The following is a 21891-nucleotide window of genomic DNA, read 5'->3' as shown; positions in this document are numbered from 1 at the left end:
AGAAACTGACAAACCAGTGTTTAGAATTTTAAAAATAATATACAGAGACATGCTACTAATAATCTCCTTTCACTTAGATTTTACCCCCAAAATAACTGCCTTTCTTCATATTGAAATTATTTACAAATTAGCAAATGATGCTCAGCACAGGTGACTGAGGTGTCAGTGGGGGAGCACTTTGGAGCCAGCGTCCATAATTTTATTTGTTTTAAAATAGTGCTGGAAAAGGATAGACAAGATCTAAAAGTTGAAGTTTTAAATTGGAGAAAGGCCAATTTTGATGGTATTAGACAAGAACTTTCGAAAGCTGATTGGAGGCAGGTGTTCACAGGTAAAGGGACGGCTGAAAAATGGGAAGCCTTCAGAAATGAGATAACAAGAATCCAGAGAAAGTATATTCCTGTCAGGGTGAAAGGGAAGGCTGGTAGGTATAGGGAATGCTGGATGACTCAAGAATTTGAGGGTTTGGTTAAGAAAAAGAAGGAAGCATATGTCAGGTATAGACAGGATAGATCGAGTGAATCCTTAGAAGAGTGTAAAGGAAGTAGTATACTGAAGAGGGAAATCAGGAGGGCAAAACGGGGACATGAGATAGCTTTGGCAAATAGAATTAAGGAGAATCCAAAGCGTTTTTACAGATATATTAAGGACAAAAGGGTAACTAGGGAGAGAATAGGGCCCCTCAAAGGTCAGCAAGGCGGCCTTTGTGTGGAGCCACAGAAAATGGAGGAGGTACTAAATTAATATTTTGCATCAGTATTTACTGTGGAAAAGGATATAGAAGATACAGACTGTAGGGAAATAGACGGTGACATCTTGCAAAATGTCCAGATTACAGAGGAGGAAGTGCTGGATGTCTTGAAATGGTTAAAAGTGGATAAATCCCCAGGACCTGATCAGGTGTACCCGAGAACTCTGTAGGAAGCTAGAGAAGTGATTGCTGGGCCTCTTGCTGAGATATTTGTATCATCGATAGTCACAGGTGAGGTGCCGGAAGACTGGAGGTTGGCAAATGTGGTGCCACTGTTTAAGAAGGGCGGTAAAGACAAGCCAGGGAACTATAGACCGGTGAGCCTGACCTCGGTGATGGGCAGGTTGTTGGAGGGAATCCTGAGGGACAGGATGTACAGGTATTTGGAAAGGCAAGGACTGATTCAGTATAGTCAACATGGCCTTGTGCATGGGAAATCATGTCTCACAATCTTGATTGAGTTTTATGAAGAAGTAACATAGAAGATTGATGAGGGCAGAGCAGTAGATGTGATCTATGTGGACTTCAGTAAGGCGTTTGACAAGGTTCCCCATGGGAGACTGATTAGCAAGGTTAGATCTCATGGAATACAGGGAGAACTAGCCATTTGGATACAGAACTGGCTCAAAGGTAGAAGACAGAGGGTGGTGGTGGAGGGTTGTTTTTCAGACTGGAGGCATGTGACCAGCAGAGTGCCACAAGGATCGGTGCTGGGCCCTCTACTTTTTGTCATTTACATAAATGATTTGGATGCGAGCATAAGAGGTACAGTTAGTAAGTTTGCAGATGACACCAAAATTGGAGGTGTAGTGGACAGCGAAGAGGGTTACCTCAGATTACAATAGGATCTGGACCAAATGGGCCAATGGGCTGAGAAGTGGCAGATGGAGTTTAATTCAGATAAATGTGAGGTGCTGCATTTTGGGAAAGCAAATCTTCACAGGACTTATACACTTAATGGTAAGGTCCTAGGGAGTGTTGCTGAACAAAGAGACCTTGGAGTGCAGGTTCATAGCTCCTTGAAAGTGGAGTCGCAAGTAGATACGACAGTGAAGAAGGCGTTTGGAATGCTTTCCATTAATGGTCAGAGTATTGAGTACAGGAGTTGGGAGGTCATGTTGCGGCTGTACAGGATATTGGTTAGGCCACTGTTGGAATATTGCGTGCAATTCTGGTCTCCTTCCTATTGGAAAGATGTTGTGAAACTTGAAAGGGTTCAGAAAAGATTTACAAGGATGTTGCCAGGGTTGGAGGATCTGAGCTACAGGGAGAGGTTGAACAGACTGGGGCTGTTTTCCCTGGAGCGTCGCAGGCTGAGGGGTGACCTTATAGAGGCTTACAAAATTATGAGGGACATGGATAGGATAAATAGACAAAGTCTTTTCCCTGGGTCGCGGAGTCCAGAACTAGAGGGCATAGGTTTAGGGTGACAGGGGAAAAATATAAAAGTGACCTAAGGGACAACTTTTTCACGCAGAGGTTGGTACGTGTATGGAATGAGCTGCCAGAGGATGTGGTGGAGGCTGGTACAGTGGAAACATTTAAGAGGCATTTGGATGGGTATATGAATAGGAAAGGTTTGGAGGGATATGGGGTGGGTGCCAGCAGGAGTGACTAGATTGGGTTGGGATATCTGGTCGGCATGGACGGGTTGGACCGAAAGATCTGTTTCCATGCTGTACATCTCTATGACTCTATGACATGTAGTTATTTATCTAGTATTTGCAATCTGAAGCCTACTCTACTTTAATACAGCATACTTCACTCAACAGCATTGTCATTTCCACTGTTAGAGGTTATCTGCCAATCAGTACTCCACTTAGAAATTAAACTTTTTAACAGTTAGAGTTTAGGATTAACCTTTGCACTTAGAATAAAATAGTTTAATTTCCACCAGTAGATTGTGAAATATTAATTCGTGAATGGTTATTTTTTCAATATTTTGCAATGGCTTTCTTTTCAATTCTGACATTGAGTGATTTTCTGACTTTAAAATTATTCTCTTTTATTCTACAAGCATATAGATTATCAGATTAAACATAATCACATTGAATAGCAGAATAGACCCAGTCGGCTGAATGATCTATTTCTGCTTCTGTGCATTATAGTCTAATTTCAATCATATCTGTACAGATTTCTCTTGTTGTTTTATCTAGAATCAACACTATTCAACCCAAGTCAAAGAACATGAGTGTTTAGAAATTGGAGTTAAAATAATATAATTTAGACAAGAATACACTTCCAAGATTATAGCTTTAGATTTATGGATATATCAAAAAGGTGGTGCAAGGAACTATTGGACAGAACAGAAGCAATTGTCTTGAAGTTAAATGGCAAACTTAAGGGGCAGAATAACATTTGTAGCATCTGTTGAAAAAGAAATGTAATTATTGGACTTTTGAAATTGTTCTTGTGATGTGAGCATTACTAACAAGACCAATATTTATCCCGATTCTCCTTGAGAAGGTAATGGTAATTTGCCTTCTTGAACCATTGCAGCCCAATTAATTAATTCAGTGAGCATGACATTATCAGAGTGTTGCTTGTGGAACAACTGTCACCATTTGTTTAACCTGCCCAGATGTTCATGAGGAAGACTTTGCAATGTTGATTAGGTAAAACATGATCTAAGAGGATTCTAACATGGTTCAAATCAGATGATTTTGTTTTTAAAGCTTAACCATTTCCCCCCTTTCTCCAAAATCATTCTTTCTTAACAAAAGTGACTGAAGGTCCTTAAATCACTTGTATTTTTTTTTCTTTTGGTTTAGTAGTGTTGGTTGGGAGAGAAATGTTGAATCTTGTAGAACTCCCTACTCTCCTATTACATCAGCTTAAACTGTTGCAAAGTTGCAGTAGCCAGATAGTTAATTTATTATGTCACTGAAAAGGATAGCAGCTGGATTATTGCATAATTCTTTATTGCATAAGGGAAAATTGAAGTGAGGCTGTCAGTGAACATACTTTCTATCATTTGTTCAGTGAATTACTTGCACCATGCAGTCGCAATGTAGTTGGAATATAGCTCATAGAAAGGGCAATGAATAGCTTGATAAAAAGGGAGATTTGTAATTTCTCCCAATAATCATAATTACTGACGTAATTGGAACTTAACTAGTTACAGCTTTCAGTAAGATCTGATGATCTGTAAGAAACTTCTGCATGTTATTTTTAAGATAATATTTCTCTTTTGGCAGGAATTCAAGGCGAAAATGAAACTGCTGCAGCAGAGAAGAGAGGAATTAAACAAAAAGGAAGAAGAACTGAAAAAATCATTTGCAAAATTTGATAAGTTCTTGAGGGTAAACATGAAACATGGACTAGCCAGACTAACTTGATCACGTTAGCTAATTTTGAACATCAAATGGAAAAATGTCCATATGTTGAATAATTCTTATTCTGTAGCTCTTCTTACTTATTCAGGCTTAACTCTTTCGCTATCTTGTTCAGGGGACTGGCCTGTTCCAAGAATAGCACCACGAATTAGAAATTATGTGGTGTCCATGCTGCATATGTTGCAGTCAATGGGATGTTGAAGAGGTACCCTGCAGTCACTGGTCTTTATCCAGCAGCTACAATGACTCTATACTTATGGGGTTAAGAATAAAGGCTACAAAATTGATGGCACGAATGCTAAGCAGAACACCAAGATGCAGGAAACAGCCTAAAGAGAGGGAGTGACAGAGTAAAAAGATTGTAGACAGAGGGGATTTGACCATTAAAAGGATGAGTGGCAACGTCTGCAGAGTTGCAGAAAGTTTTAATGTCCACTTGGAGCAATGGTACAGGGTATCTCACAGCAACTGAAAACAATTTGGAAAAGAAGTGGGAAGAGAGGAATGGTGGGTGATTCAGTTATCATGGGTATATGTTAAGACCAATGACATAGAAAAGAACAAGAAGGAGGCACTAGTAAAGGAATATGAGCAGGTACAAAATAGCAAAGTAGATTCCCATGGATGGTATCTCTGGATTACTACTTCAATCATTTGCTGATTGGCAGAGAAATTACTATCAGGAAGGGGAGTGTCACATGGAGTGAAATAGATAATTTTAAAAGTAATAAACCATGAAATGACATAAATATTCAATAATTACTTTACCTATGCATTTACTGGCGAGACACGTGGTTACAATATTAGAAAAATAGATTTTAAAATACTTAAGGTAGAAAGAGGTGATAGTTTATAGATTAGTCAAACTTGGGTAGGATTAAATTCCTTATCCAACCAAGCACGTTAAAAGAAGTAAGGGAGGAGACAGCACATACACTATTAAGTATTTACAAAACTTCCATTACAGAATGAAAAGGTTTAGAGGATACGTAGATAGTTAGCTATTCTTGTATTTAAAAAGGAAAATGATGCATGTCCAGGAAGCATAGAGCAGTTAGCTCACCATTGGTGGCAGAAAGGGTACTGGAGTTTAAACTCAAAGATGTAATACAAAAATACCTGGAAACGAAAAATATTAAGAATAGTACTGATTTCTAAAGGGATGATCATGTTTAATTATCGTTGTGGAATTCTTTGAAGAAATAGCATATACATTTAGTGTAATGTAATGCATTTGGATTTTCTAAGAGTCTTCCAATAGGCAACATGAGTAGATCTCATGATGGTCAGATCATATGGAGTCCATGATAAGGAGCAGAATCCTTTATAAACTATCCATAAAACTGAAAACACAGAGCCGTGATTAAGATGCTTCATAGACTGATAGAAAGTAGAAAGGAGTGTTCCATGTGGATCAACTAACATTCTGAGCTTTTTTCAATACTTCTGGAAATAACTTAGACAGAAATTCAGAAATTCAGCTTTCAAAATGTGCTATGATGTCAAATTTGGGGATATTGTTAATACCAAGAAAGATTGTGTCAGAATGCAAATAATACTAAATTTTACAGAATCAGTGTAAAACTTTACAGAATTAGAACATGAATTTTCATGTAAATAAATGTGAGATGGCACCTCTTGGAAAGAGAAAAGGGAAGCAACATATACCATGAAAGCAAAGCGATCCAGGGATACTGATGAACAAATCATTAAAATTAGCAATACAAGGTAAAGATATTTAAAAAATGTAAACTGTATGGACCAATATTGAGATGACTTGAAAACTATGCATAGTGTTGGTCTACCTATTTCAAAAAGGATATACAAACATGGATAAAAGTGCAAACTATAATAATATTGACCAGAACCAAGAGACTATAACTGTCAGGAAGAACTGAATAATCCATGGCTCTACCTCTAGAGAAGTTGAAGCTTGAGAATAACAGTTGTCTTTATAATTATGAAGGGTTTATTAAATGTGGATGCAGAATATCTTTCCACTTTCTATAGAATCTAAAACCAAAAGCATCACTAGTAATAGCATCCCAAAAAAAAACTCAAAAGAAACTTCGCTCAGAATGTAGAACTTGCTACTCCCCAGAGTCATGGAGGTGGAGAATACAGATGCATTTAAGGGCAAGGTCAATAACCTGTGAAGAACAAAGGAAGGTTAGTCTATCATAAAAGGCCTCCCAAGCTCTATGACAGAAGTTTTGAGTTTCAAAGACTATACAATACCTGTTTTTGGTCAGACTCACATGAGACATATCTGAGTCAAGAGTCTGACTGCATTTGTGAACTTGGCAGTCTTAATTTTCATGTATCTACTTTCACTTTGGAAGGAATATGTCACTCTGATAAAATAGTGTCTGGGAACATGCAATTAGACTGTCAAAGGGATTAAAAGAAACATTTTTTCATTTTAATTGAAGGAATAATGTAGGAATGTTTCAAGCACAGGTTAAGACGAAGAGTCAAAATTGTTTTTCTTTCTCAATGGCTCCTCTTGCAATTTTCTCAAGGCCTATCTTTTGATTTGAGATGTACTTTTGATTTTGGGGGCTACTTCTTCATCAGCACTAGCTAGTTAACCAACTAATTAGTTGAAGCTGTCACATAATAAAATTAATTTATGAATGTGCATTGACATTTACAGAATTAGAATAATTCATTGATATCCTCAATTATCAACTCCCCATTAAGCTTGGACATTACCCACAAACTCACTCTTCACCCACCACTGCGTACCCTCTTGCAGCCTCCTTCTCCTCACATGTCCCTCTACAGCTCTTACCACCCCCCCCCCCCTCACCAAAATCTGGCAACATGTCATACATCTCAGCCAAAGGCAGCTCCCCTGCTCCTGGACTCAGTCCTCACCCAAAGCCCCAGACCTAGACCGCTCACGCCCGGACCTTGGCTGTTGGCTTCCAGGGATGCCTTCCCCAGTGACTCCTCAAAGCTAGCACTGATATGCCTAACAGCTCACTACTCCTCCAATCACAGGTTCTCACTCAGGTTTGTTGCTGATGGGTTCACCAATGAACCTATCAGGAGCAAGCAAGAGACAGAACCAGTTTGTGATTGGAGGAGCAAGGTCTTGCATATTCTCCAATTTAGTACAAGACAGTGAGTTTCCTTAAATTGTGGTCTCTGTCAGTGTATTTTTGTGGGTGATTTGGATACTTTTGGTAGCGGATCCACCTGCAGCCTCTGAGTATTTAGAGCATTGTTCAATTCCAAACTTGGACCATTCATTAGACTTGAATTAGAAATGTAATTTAAAGAGCTTGCAGGAAAAGATGAGCTATTCAAAATAAATGCAGTGATTGTAATGAAGTTAGCCAGGTGGGTTGTTAATCTGGTCCAATCAGGGAGCCCTGGCTGACAGAGATAAACAAGAATGTCAGGGAGTGGAGTGCATTATTTCCCCCTCCAACTCTATTTTGATTTAGTCCCTACCCTCCCCTTCACTGTTTTGCTCACACAGCATTGCCCTGTGGGCAGTGCTTGTCACTGGCCACTCGGGTGTCTTTCCTATCTTCCTGGTGGTGGAAATTGAATAAAGATTCGTGCACTTTGTGTCTTTTCACTGTGTCTCACACCTGCACACACACACCATGGGTGCAGGGGATAAAAATAAGCACTACTGCACTTAGGTGGTAGTGTGGGGGTTAAATTAAAAAAAAGAAGAAAAGAAAAAAAAGAAAAAAAAAAAGAAAAAGAAAAAAAAAGTAGCAGTGTCCAGCCCGGGTGTCCTTGGAGAAGGAGCACGCGGTGTCCACCGACACCCTGGAGTTGTGACTGGCCACTCGAGTGTTTCCTTCCAAAAGAAAATAAAAATAAGCACTACTGCACTTAGGTGGTAGTGTGGGGGTTAAATTAAAAAAAAAAGAAAAGAAAAAAAAGAAAAAAAAAGAAAAAGAAAAAAAAAGTAGCAGTGTCCTGCCCGGGTGTCCTTGGAGAAGGAGCACGCGGTGTCCACCGACACCCTGGAGTTGTAAAAAAAAATATAAACAGGGGATTCACATTAAAACACAATATTGTGCACATACATTGCAAACAGTTAATAAAATGAAATTAGAGTTCATTCCAGTGAGAAACACAACTTAAAACAGCATATGCTTCTTTATCACTTGTGAAGTAGAATTATTGACATTTTTTTTCCCTCAAACATGTCTAATGTTAACTGTTAAACCAGCTTAAAAAAAAAATAAAAGTAGCAGTGTCCAGCCCGGGTGTCCTTGGAGAAGGAGCACGCGGTGTCCACCAACACCCTGGAGTCGTTCAGGGAGAGGTGGGCGCCGCAGGGAGTGGAGTGCATCATTTCTATAAAAAAAAAAGTAGCAGTGTCAGAGGTTCTGCTTACTCTAGGATCCAGCTCTAAGATAGCTGAGACAGAATCATGTAATGTGCATGTGTAATTACAGGGTGACTTGAAAAAAAAAGAAAAAAAAAATAAACAAGAATGTCAGGGAGTGGAGTGCATTATTTCCCCTCCAACTCTATTTTGATTTAGTCCCTACCCTCCCCTTCACTGTTTTGATCACACAGCATTGCCCTTTGATGTGAAGGGCACTGCTTGTCACTGGCCACTCGGGTTTTTTCCTGTCTTCCTGGTGGTGGAAATTGAATAAAGATTCATGCACCTTGTGTGTCTCACTGCGTCTCACACCTGCACACACACACCATGGATGCTGGGGAAAAAAAATAACACTATTAAGCACTACCGCAGTTAGGCGGTAGTGTGGGGGTTATATAAAAAAATAAACAGGAGTGTTATGGGTCTAAAAAAAGAAAAAAAAATAAACAAGAATGTCTCGAGGTAGCGGGCTGTAGCAGGGGTCGTTATGGCAGATTGCCTGCCCCTCTTCCGTGGCTACGTCTGAGCCCAGGCCTGTGGAGAAGAAGCATGTAGTGTCTACCAATCCCCTTGAGCTGTTCAGGGAGAGGTGGGCACTATAGGGAGTGGAGTGTTTTATTTCCCCCTCCAACTCTATTTTGATTTAATCCTTGCCTCCCCTTTTTTGATCACGCAACATTGCCCTTTGATGTGAAGGGCAGTGCTTGTCACTGGCTCCTCCACTGTTTCCTTTCTTTCTGGTGGTGGAAGTTGAATAAAGATTTGTACACCTGTTGTCTTTCACTGTGTCTCACACCTGCACACACACAACATGGGTGCTGGGGAAAATATAAGTACAACCACAGTTAGGCAGTAGTGTGGTGGTAAAAAGATAAACAACAGAAAGAAAAAGTGTCAAAGAGTCTGCTCACTCTGAGAGCTGGCTCTGAGGAACTGGATCAGTGTCAAGTACTCTCCAATTATAGATAAAGGTTGACGTGATGATGGGATACCGGCCTCTCTGGAGTTATTTCCGCATTAATTTGTGTAGTACTCATTTTTTTTTCTTCTCTGCTTCCTCCGAAGGAAAATGATGCCAAGCAAAGCAGAGCAAAGAGCAAGATAAGTATTGAAACTGAACTAATAAAGCAGAAAGAGAAGGAGATTATTCGAATAAAGAAAGAACTAAGTGCCCTGATCATTAAGAGGGATGAACTGAAAAAGAAAGTGAAGTCCTATACCATTTATCCAAAATTCTTGGAGAAAGTAATCAAAATGTCAAAGGAGGTAATTGTGAAAAGTATATGTTGGTTTAACCTTTGCTTACTTAAATGCATATATAGAGTCATAGAGATGTACAGCAAGGATACCGACCCTTCAGTTCAACTCATCCATGCCAACCAGATATCCTAAATAAATCTAGTCCCATTTTCCAGCACTTGGCCCATAGCCCTCCAAACCTTTCCTATTCATATAACTGACCAGATCCCTTTTAAATGTTATAATTGTAACAGCCTCTACAACTTCCTCTGGCAGCTCATTCCATTCACGTACCACCCTCTGCCCCGAGGTCTCTTTTATATCTCCCCTCTCACCCTAAACCTATGCCCTCTAGTTCTGGACTCCCCCATCCCAGGGAAAAGAGCTTGTCTATTTACCCTATCCATGCCCGTCATGATTTTGTAAAACTCTATGAAGTCACCCCTCAGCTACTGACACTCCAGGGAAAACAGCCCCAGCCTATTCAGCTTCTCCCTATAGCTCAAATCTTCCAACCTTGACAACGTCCTTGTAAATCTTTTCTGAAATCTTTTGAAGTTTCTCAACATCCTTCCTATAGCAGGGAGACCAGAATTGAACACAATATTCCAAAAGTGGCCCACCCAATGTCCTGTACAGCCACAACATGTATGGTACAAGCAAACTGTAAGGAACCAAAAATGACAACAACTTGCACTTTTTTCCGCACAGCTAATGAATTAAAACATCCAAAATGCTTCACAGAAGCAAAACCAATCATATATCAAGTAATTTTTGGGAGTAGGTATTAAAGTGGCAGCTTTTAGCACGGCCAATGAATTGATACGGAGAGATAATAAAGAGAGACCATTTCTGAATATGGGATAAGCTGGCTGAATGATTTTTTTGGCCGTATTTGGAGTAGAATGAGATAGAGTTGTAAACAGAGCAGAGTTGGATGATCATGGAGTGTATAATAGGATAATAGTCTACAGCAGGGAGAGATGAGCAAGGTCTTAGAGAGACTGATCGATGACTGCAAAGAGTTTGAAGTTAATGTGTAACTTGATGGAAAACCTTGAAAGTTAGCAAAAATGGGGTGATAAGGAAGTTTTACTTAGGGTTGAATCTTATGTACAGGTGGTGGCCTTGGTCTGTGTGAAACTCGGGGCAAGACCACCTGCACATGACCAAGATGCCCTGCATCTAATCAGAGGCATTCAGAAGAGCTCTACTTTGCTCAAGGCAATCTTTCTGCCCTCACCAATAAGCTGGCAAGCAGCTCTCTTGTCCTAGCAGTCCCACTGGGTACAGCATTATTCTTATCATTCGTGCAGAGGATGTGGGTGTGGCTGATTTCACCAGAATGCATTAGCATCACCCACATTTCCATGGTCTGGAGTCACATGCAAGCCAGACCAGGTGAGGGTTTTGGAGATTCCCTTCCCTAAGTGACATTAGTCACCCAGATGGTTTTATTATGGTAAGTAATGGTTACATGCTTGCCATTAGGTTAGCTCTCCATTCCAGATTTTTGTTGAATTCCAAATTTCACCACCTGCCATGGTGGGATTCAAACCCATGTCCCCAGCTGCTGGCCAGGGGTTCTAGATTACTTAGCTAGGGACATTACCACTATACGACCACCTGTGCCACAGTGTTGGCAGCACGGTGGCTCAATGATTAGCACTACTGCTTCACAGCGCCAGGGATCCAGGTTCAATTCTAACTTCGGGCGACTATCTGTGTACAGTTTGCACATTCTCCATGTGTCTGCGTGGGTTTGCTTTGGGTGCTCTGGTTTCCTCACACAATCCAAAGATTTGCAGGTTAGGTGAATTAGCCATGCTAGATTGCCCATAGTGTTTAGGGATGTGAAGGTTAGGTGCATTAGTCAGGGGTAAATACTGGGTAATAGGGTAGGGGAATGGGTCTGAGTGGGTTACTCTTCACAGGGTTGGTGTAGATTTGTTGGGCCGAAGGGTCTGCTTCCACATACTGTAGGGATTCTACAAACCTCCTCAGTAACCAGTGGAACTGTAGCCCCCAGTTGATGGACTCCAAATGCTGAGGTATATTTGGGGTTTCACTGGGGCCTGGTTGTCAGGCTCTGGCAAGGGGTCATGTTGGACTGGAATCAAACAAGGCATAGGGGACAGAGGCATACTGTGGCTTGTGTCTCTGGCACGAGGAGGCAGAACATGAGGCACCACCTCTTCTACCCTGCCTGGCAACAAGGCTGACAAACTTCATGTGGCAGCCTGGATACTTAGCGTCTGCTTTAGCCGCTGCACTGTGACCAGCAAGGATGGGCAAAGAGCAGGTATGGCATCCCTACCATGGCACTGATTGTTACTCCCATTTCTCCTCACCAGTCGTCTCCCTTCTGTAACAATTTGAGCAATGGGAGAGGCATTAAGTTCTTAGGTCACAGTGGAGGCCACAAAGTTTTGCATGAGTTACATTCTGTGAAGACTAGCAACAGGAACACCTGCAAACAGAGCTTGGAAATCAGACAGTCCCTGGGTTGCTAACAGGTTCTATTCCGGAGTCCCATTCACAAGTCGATTTGTACACAATTCAGAACAATGTAAGCAGCTGTTTGTAAGGACAGGAAAGTATTTTGGGTCTTTAAAATTAAACCCTCGATGGGATCACATTCATAAATATGAGTGTTTGTTAAGTTGGATATTTGTAAGTCAGAGATCCCCTGTAATCAAATGTGGAAATGGCCTTTCAGCCACAATGGTGGAGAAGAAGATGTGATGTTACAGAGATAGAAATAAGCTGTCTTGGTAATGGTGAGAAGTTAGTAGAGGACCCTGTTTAAAATCGATACAACTTTCATTAATTTCATTAAATTTTCTCAAACTGTTGTAGTTGAACCAATTGTTTCTGATTATCTATGTTCCTATTTAAGTTTCAGGATATCAGAATGGTGAACATTCGTTTTGAAACCTTGTTTATTACACATAATCTTCTACTTTCAAAGTATCATGAAGATCAAGAAATTATGAAGACACTTAAATCAAATTTTAATAACATGATGAAGGAAAAGGACAATGAAATTATGATGTATCATAATGCTATAGCAGCAATAACACATCGATTGGAAGCAGCCAAAGCCAAAACAATAAAAGGGGTAGGTTTTTTTTTAGGAATTAAGCTGGCAAGAGCCAATTCCCCAGATCTCAGCCTTTTATATATGATTTAATTTTCTAACTGGTTCTCTGGTTTGACAACTTGGCTCAATAAGATTTCGTCAACCTGATTAGTTAACACAGGTTTACGCAAGTCTTCAGTCTCTTGTAGAAGAGGCAGCATTGTTTTCATTCTAATTAGCACAGCAACAGAAAATAGGAGTGGGAGTAAACCTAATTGGACTATCTATTTGGTTCTGCCATTCAATATAGTCATGTCTAATTCTATATCTCAACACCTCGACTCCCTTGGCACCTTTCATCCACATACATCAATTTATTTCTTGAATATATTCAGTAACTTGCTGCCACAGACTTTTATGGCAGAGTTCACAAGGTTCACCACACTTTGCATTAAGTAATTTCTCATCTTAGTCCAAAATGGCCTACCATGTATCTGGAGACTGTGATCCCTTGTTTTACAGCCCCATCACAAACCTAGGAAGCATTATCCCTGCATTATCTATCCAGCCCTCATCAGGAGTTCTTCACATTTTAATGGGATTCCTGTCATTCTAATCACCAGTGAGTATAGGCCCAGTTGACCAAATCTCTCCTCAGCATTAAAACCTACCATCAAGGAATTGGTCCAGTGAACCTTCACTGCACTTCTTCAATGCAAGTATATCTTTTATTAGGTAAGACAAAATTTTGACATAATACTCCAGGTGTAAAAGTTCACATATTATCTGTGGGTAAATTTAAGAATAACGAATGGCAAGTAATATTTATTTGCAGATCACTGCACAATTTGGATCAATGTTATTTCAAAAGGTATTTAGTCAGAATAAAACTTCAAATAACCAAGAACTTGTTCTTTGTTTGGATCATAATTAACCCGCACTGTGATTTAAGAAGTAATTCTGTAACTGTATTATCTAATTTTACAGGAATCCATATGGGCACATATTCAAAACACAGCAGCCAAAAGGACTCTTGTCTTGGGTATGATAAAGATGGCGATTTTTAACCTTTATATGTATGTAAGAAAAGCAGAAATTAAACTTGGCACCTTAGCAGAGGATACAGATATTCAGCTTCAGGTGGTAAGTTTTGCTAGTTTTACACACATATATACACACACTTAGAATAAATAAATAGTTTCAAACTTTTCTCCATAATGTTTTGAGAGATACTTTTTCCTCTTCCAGTTTTTTGTTTGCCCTCTTTCATGAGATGTTGACTGGTGCTTTTGTATACTTCAATCCTTAGTGTCAATATGGTGGTACCTTGATTATTTAATAAATATCCTTTGTGTCACAGTCCTCGGAGTCTCAACTGGGGCAGCACAGTGGCTCAATGGTTAGCACTGCTGCCTCACAGTGCCAGGGACCCAGGTTCAATTCCTGCCTTAGGTAATTGACTCTCAGTGTCTGTGTGGGTTTCCTCCCACAATCCAAAGATGTGCAGGTTAGGTGAATTGGTCATGCTAAATTGCCCATAGGCAGGGGTGAATATGGGAGGGTTACTCCCCGGAGGGTTGGTATGGACTTGTTGGGGCAAGTCCCAAACATAAATATAAAGGTTATATTTACCTCTTAGAACATCACACCTGAACCCAACAACACCATCACCAAGTTGACACTTGACAATGGTTTGTGGTGCAGTGGTAGTTTGTGGTGCATCTGGGTCAGAAGGTTCAAATTCAAGTCTCACCTGCCCTGGTGTTACGTCAACAAAACACCCCAAACAGGTTAACTAAAATAACTAGAAAGGGGAAAAAAAAGCACACTTGACAACATGTAGTGTCCCTACCTCTGATCCAAGAGGCCTGGGTTCAAGTCAGATGTAACCATGTGGGTTTACCAAGCCCACACTTGTTAGGAGTCAGAGCAGTGGAGTGGTAATCAAGGATGTAGCTTCCAGATGGACCATCTCCACACTTGGCAAATTCTTGATGTTTCTGGCCCAATACTTATGCCACCTTGACAGATCCGGCAGGCACTGCTGAAGCAGGTAGGAGACCTCAAAAGGCATCTCAAAACAGAGGTGCCTCTGGATGCTTAAAAATGATTTGAGAGAAGGGGAGGTTTTTTGTCTCTCGCATCAGAGTTGAGGTCCATCTGAATGTGCATTTGGGGCTGTGGAGATTACATTCCATAAGGATTCTTAAAAAAGGTTAACTCCTATAGTTACACATTTTAAAAAAAATACAAACACATTGTAAATTTAAAACGTTTTCCAGAATTTAAGTAAATGTTTTCTTCTTGAGCAGAAAAATTATTTAACTGATTAAACAATAACCAAATATGCATCCACTTCTCCCAATACTGGAACCAATGGCTTGTTGTACACAATTATTTGTTGGTCAGCCTCAAACATCAGGCTACCAAATCATAATATCACTCTTACAGTAATATCATTTTAGGTCAGAGTTAGTACAACTCTACACAGAGTAAAAGGAGGATAAAAGTAAATGTTTGAGGTCCCACCATTACAAAAAAAAGGGATAAAGGAATGGAAGAGAGCAAGATCATCCTTAAATAATACTGGATTTGTTTTAATATTATGATTTTGCACAGTGACCAATTGATACTGACTTTCCCCCCCATTGCATCCTTACCAAGGGGTATGAGTGCTAATTTAAGGTCACTTCCACTTGGATGCAAAGGTCCAAATTAGATCAGAATTTGAAGGGATCAGCAGAGTGAAAATGCATCAGATGGTTCAGGAATGTGACAATTAGAAATCACCTAGGAGTTGGCACACTGGTTAAATTCTGAGCAGGGATGTGTAATGTTTTTGGAACTGTGGGAATGAATCTGCTGAGTAAATCCCACTTCGGTAAAAATGTTAACTACTCTTTTTAAAGAAAAAAAACTCTTGCACAGAATTGCAGATTTTTCAATTCTCCAGCACTTCTCTATTCTGCTGTTTCAATTGCACTGGCTGCAAACTTTAATCACCCTTGCAAAATGCCAAAGAATCTATTTAGATCAGTTTTTAATGACATCTGGTATGTTGCACAGTTAATTGGCAACCAGGATTTTCTCTCATTAACCAATGTGCTATGCTAAAATATGCATGTTTGTCAGGAATGTTTTGGGTGGAAATATAAGTAAAAGGTAGAGCTAGTAATGGGGTAATAATCTAGTACTAATGTGTAACTGGTGATAGTTTAATTACATGTCAATTTGATCAATTGTGATTTTTCATATTTTGAATTGTCCATTAAAATCATTTTAAAATGACTGGAAGACATTTACTCTCTTACAGGTTCAAGAAAACATCCTGGAATTGCGTGATATTGTACATGATCTCAAGAAAAGTGTAGAGATTAGTTAACTAATCTTCACTTGTAAAAACATAATAGTGGAATGTTACATTTTATGGTTATTGTTTAGTATAGAAATACTACAGAATTAATGAGAAGTTTTACACTTGTTCTATTATGATAATAAATGTATGCATGTCTATGTATATGGCATATAGGTACAAGTCAAAACATTGTTGAATGTACTTCTGAAATTCAATTCTACAGAAGATCCACTACCTGTGCAAAAATTACGTTTGGGGATGTCCTGAACTGCTTGCAGAAGAGGGAATAGCATATGCACTGACTATAGGTGTGCTAGGTTTCATTGGAAAACACTAATAAAGAAAAAACGTTAGACTTAGACATTGAGGATTTGACGCAGATGTTTTGAATTCCACTAAGAATATGGCTCAGTTATTGATGCTAACCATTCAATATTGACCTCTGAGCCTTCATTTCCCATCAAATTGAAACCCAAAGTGTAAAATATTTCCTGGTTCTGAGAGAGTCATACATGTATTGTAAAGAAGAGGCTTCTGCATTTGTATCGCTCAACTTTCAGTGCTCCCTTGACTGCTAGTGAAGTAACCAGTAAGCTCTTAAGCATCACATATCATGTCATTAATTGGGTGGACACAAATTCAGTTAGGCTGCAGTTTTTCCATAGAGTGAATCTGCCAGTTAAGCACAAGGATATGGTGATGGGGAGCAGGGGGAAGCTACCTGACAACAGCTTTAGAGGAACAGAAAGCAGTTCAGTTCACCTGGCTTGATTTTGCTTGGTCCTCTTAAAATGTGTTACATATTGTTAATACTACAGCAAAATGCTGGAAATACTCGGCAAATCAGGCTGCATTTGTCGAAAGAGAAAAGTATAATTAACATTTCAGGTCAATGCCCTTCCATTAGAACTCAAACACGTCACAAAGTCAACTTCTGAAGAAAGGTCAATGACCTCAAATGTTAATTCATCATTACACTAATTCTGCTAGACCTGCTAAAATGTTTCCAGCACTATTGTTTTTAGCTTAACAGCAGTCACAATATTTTGTTTTTATACATATTTTTGATGTTGGAACCTTCTATAAAAATTGTAAAGAAAATGGTTGACTTTCTATTATATATAATTGTTTCTTGTCTTAATTGCAATTTACTCACAATATGAAACTAATATTTATGTAGTATGACGATCAGCTTAAACAATAACCAGTGATAGAACTAGGGATTAACTGCGTTATCCAGCTAGTCCAAATTTGTATCATTGATTAATGTTTATCTGGTCGTGGAATTCAAATGTATAAATGTAAAAATAGTGAATGATAAAGTATTCCTGTTCAGTTTCCAAGTAGAACATGAGTCTTGAATTCAAGGATTTAGAGCCCTACGCTTCTATAGATTTATTTCAAATTTCCAAATGCACCAGTGCTTCACTTGCCATTTGTAAAATTGGGGCAAACAGGCAAAAAGAGTTCCATGTTTACCTGAATGTGAAGCTGGGAGGAACAATAATACTTCTCCCACGTCATCAAACCATCACACCAAGACAAGGCACATGCTCATCATTGTGTTGGTTTGGATTTAATGTCCCTTGCAAGGCCTGAGCTTTTCACCACAGCAGGATAATTTTGCTACACCCACAGCATGTATTCAAGTTAATAATATCCAAGGCTGAGGGCTACTGAAGCCTCTCCATTCTGATATAGTAAATGTATTTTGCCTTTTTCATAAATCCAAAATAGCTGCTCTTAAATTTCTGGACCTGATATTGTTTTTGTCAAAATGGCCTGGATTTTCCAATAGTATTGATAATGAAATTAAGTGTTCATTGCCATTACTTCTCTGAAACTGCTAGCAACTTCGAGTCTCCATACACACATTTTAAAGTGGAAAACTCCAAGTTGCTGTGTTTCATCATAAGGTAAACCGCTCAACTTCTTACAGGTTGCAATCAGTTAGAAATCATTAAACATTTTTACTATTGATTTGCAGTTTGAGAGATTTCTTCAATATGATTGGCTATTTACTTTACAATCACTATTTTTCAATAAAACAGACCAAAATTAACATCAGGAAAGGTAAAATCTATGCCACAAAATTACTATACTTTTATGGACAGCTTCCTTCAAGATCGGTGTTAAGCACAATTGTTTCATCATTAACGGCAAAATCTGGGCCATTATGTTACATTGTTACTGAAGTAATTTGTTTGATGTGAATTTAATATGCAGTTTGTTCACTGTTTATCACCTGTTAACATTCCAGGTACAGTAAAAGCCTTAGCTGTTCTGAGCATTTGCCATTTTTCAAATTGCTTACCAAAACTTATTGCACATTTTTTCACCCACTGAGAGTCCAATTTTTGAAGTGAAAAAAAATAAAAGAAAACTTAATTCCTGCAGTAGAAATGTATACTGCACAGACTATCATGTTCAATATTGGGAAATTTACCATTTGAAGAATGAAACCTTTGCAAACAGCAGGGATTTTACTGTAATTAAAATGGAAATTGCTGGAGAAATTTGGAACATCTGGCAACATCTGTGAAAAGAAAACAGAGTTAACATTTTGAGTCTTGTGATCCTTCTTCAGAGCATGCAGAACAGGATTACTGGACACAATGTTAACTCTCTTTTCTCTCTACTGATGATGCCAGACCTGCTGGGTTTCTCCAAAAATTTTTGTTCTTGTTTGTTTCATATCTTCAGGATCTGCATTTCTATGTAGTACTTTGCTGTAATTACTTTAAACACTGCATAGGGCGTTAATACTGCTTGGTTAATGTTACACAAAGATGATGTATGTACAAGTTAAAAGCATCACACAATCTGTCGAAAAATTAAAGTTTTAAAAGCCACAAAAATAAAGTATGTTTTATAAAGAAACCAATTTCAGTATTGTAATAAAATCCAAAGTTTAATGTTGGATGAATCGTTTGGGAATAAACTGAATTCTTTGTAAATTGAATTCCTTGTATTATGTAATTTTAAAATTTTATTTTTGTATGGTGTGTAATTTTACTTAATGCAAATAGAGTCATAGTCATTGAGATGTACAGCATGGAAACAGACCCTTCAGTCCAACTTGTCCATGCTAACCAGATTCCCAACCAATCTAGTCCCATCTGCCAGCACTTGGCCCATATCCCTCCAAACCTTTCCTATACAAATTATTTCAGTTGTTTGAAAATTACGTTTTCATGCCATGTTCTCCAGTAGCTCAGATACCACAAATGAATTTATATCTGTGAAGCAGTTTTCAACATTTCAAATCCCATGGGGGATACATTCCCGGATCTACTGTGGAACCCAAAACCATGAATAGGAACAAACCCATTCATTTAAATACTTTCCTGGGCCGCTGTAAACCATGGGTAACAAACTGCGGAAAATGATTCCATGGATACTGGGGTTGCCCCGTACAATAAAACATTAAATGGAAGCCTTTCCACTTAGTTTGAACTGGCACCAAAAACAAATGAGATTCATCACAACTGAGTTACTAAGCTGAACAGGAGAATGAACTAACCATCAATAAAGATTTTTGTGCATTGTGTTCACTTTAATTGTTCTAAATATCACAGCGAGAGCAATTACAGGCCAACATAAAGTGAACTGCATTTGACATGAGCCCCACTTCTACAAGTCCAACCATGCAAGGATGCCAAGTTTCCTTCTGAAAAAATATGAAGCAGTAGGGTTGAAATCTTCAAGATCCTCCAATGAAGCGTTGGTATTCTGTCCCACTTGCTATTTTGGTCTGTTGTGGTGGGTGATATTACTTCCACTCTTTTTCTCAAAGGTTGGTAAATGAGGTCCAAATCGATATATTTGTTAATGGAGTTCCAGTTTGAATGCCAGGCCTCTATGGAATTCCCATGTATGTCTTTGTTTAGCCTGTTCCAGTCAAACCAGTGTTCCTCTTCGTCAGTGTGTATAGATAGAAGTGATAGTTGGTCATGTCTTTTGGTGGCTGGTTGGTACTCAGGTATCTGGTGGCTAGTTTCCTGACGTCTGTCCTATGTAATGTTTGTTGCAGTCCTTGCAGAGTATTTTGTATATGACGTCCGTTCTGCTGGCTGTTGATATGGGGTCCTTTAAATTCATTAGGAGCTGTTTCAGTGAGGTGGTAGGTTTGTGGGCTACCATGACGCCTAGGGGCCAGAATAGTCTGGTTGCCATCTCAGATGTGTTTAATATATGGCAGGGTGGCTACAGTCTCTGAGTTTGCTGTCTCTTCTTGTTTAGGTCTGTTCTGTAAGAGTTGGCAGATTGAGCTTATTGGGTATCTGTTGTTCCTGAATACGTTGCATTGTTGTTTTTCTTCGGCATCTCATAGTTCCTGGATGTTGCAGTGTGTTGTGGTTCATTTAACAACAAATCCCTATTTTTATTGCTTCACCTTCAAGGTTGTACCATCAGGCCTACAGAGCCTTGTCAGCTGCAGATCCCTCCTGAACTACTCCTCCTTTCTACGTTAACCCAAATTTGTTGCATAGAGTACATTAATCCAAATTTATTGCATACCTGATTTTCATATTACTGGATACAGAGATTAGGTGGGAAAAGTTATCCGAATCCCAATGAAATCTAATCACTGAAATTAAGTGAAGTATTATTCACCTAATATAACTATCAATATCAGTTCAGTCAAATATAATGAGTTTAAAATCCAATATCAAAAAAGAAGCTATAAAAAAAAATTTGACAGCAGTGCACTGAAGCAATAGTGGGAGCACTACATTACTGCAAGGTGCTAGTGTTTAGATGAGGTAAACGAAACTCTTAACTGACTGGTCAGATCGATGTAAAAGATCTTAAAGGATCCCAATCATCAACTTTACCTATTATTCCAATTTCCTGCTATAATTACCAGCACAGCAGTGGCAATCCTTAAAATGCAACTAAATACATGAAAAGCTTTAAGATGTAATAAATGGTTATATACTGTAAATGCAACAGTTCACCGATGTAATTTTAAAATCTTTTGCCAGAACAATAGCTTTAAATAGAAGTAGGCTTTAATGGCTCACTACCATTTAGAACTTGCTGAACACTAAAATACACATCAGTGTTTTAAAAAGAATTGTTACATGTTTGGTAACTGTAGAGAAGAGATTTAAAACTAATGTCCAATTAATTTAAAAGAAAATCTCAATTTACAAAATCCATAACTTAGAAATGTCACTCCAGGGACATCATGACTTGAGATCACGAATAAAAACCAAAGCCAATTTAGTTCAGGAAGAGAATAAATATTTAGATCATCTACTGTTTAGAAAATAAATAAATCACTGATGTAAGAAAAAAAAACACATATTTACACTGAAAGTTGATAGACATGTGCAATAACTTGATCAAATGACTAGACTTTTTGGATAGTAACTAATTTACTTGTACCACGCTGCATCAATTACCTCTCAGCTACGTTATTGTACTGTTAATTATGTAATTGGATATTGCTCATAATAAATGATCCATCTACGTCAATTCTACATATTATTCTGTTTTCAGTGCTCGTCACTGTGCCAGGATATTTCAAATTACAATTGCACAGTTACAAAATTTTAATAAAATATTTAGCACTACACAGCAGCAATTTATTTTTCAGTTTTTTTTACGATAGTATTTGGAATGTTCACTATCCAAATAAGACCATTTTAATTTTAGTGATAAAAATATTTAAAATAAAGTCACTCCTTGTTCGAAAGATTATATAGTATTGACAGAAGTTATAAACTTTATAAATAGATTAAAAATACTACGCTGAGC

The 21891-nt window shown here is 38.6% G+C and overlaps 1 protein-coding gene across 1 annotated transcript in view; it reads left to right on the top strand.

Annotated features, from left to right (window-relative positions):
• cfap73 (cilia and flagella associated protein 73) overlaps nt 1-19053 on the top strand; it is a 28506-nt gene extending 9453 nt beyond the window's left edge. The window contains exons 3-7 of the mRNA XM_072587366.1: nt 3949-4053; nt 9515-9715; nt 12588-12809; nt 13758-13913; nt 16084-19053. Of these exons, the coding sequence (XP_072443467.1) occupies nt 3949-4053; nt 9515-9715; nt 12588-12809; nt 13758-13913; nt 16084-16152 (753 nt within the window). The 3' untranslated portion in view covers nt 16153-19053. The remainder of the gene's footprint in view (nt 1-3948; nt 4054-9514; nt 9716-12587; nt 12810-13757; nt 13914-16083) is intronic.
• Nucleotides 19054-21891: the final 2838 nt, after the last annotated feature.

Source organism: Chiloscyllium punctatum, chromosome 17, assembly GCF_047496795.1.
Source record: "Chiloscyllium punctatum isolate Juve2018m chromosome 17, sChiPun1.3, whole genome shotgun sequence".
Classification (NCBI taxonomy): Eukaryota; Metazoa; Chordata; class Chondrichthyes; order Orectolobiformes; family Hemiscylliidae; genus Chiloscyllium; species Chiloscyllium punctatum.
Note: the sequence above shows the minus strand (reverse complement) of the source record. Positions and strands in the feature narration are given on the sequence as shown.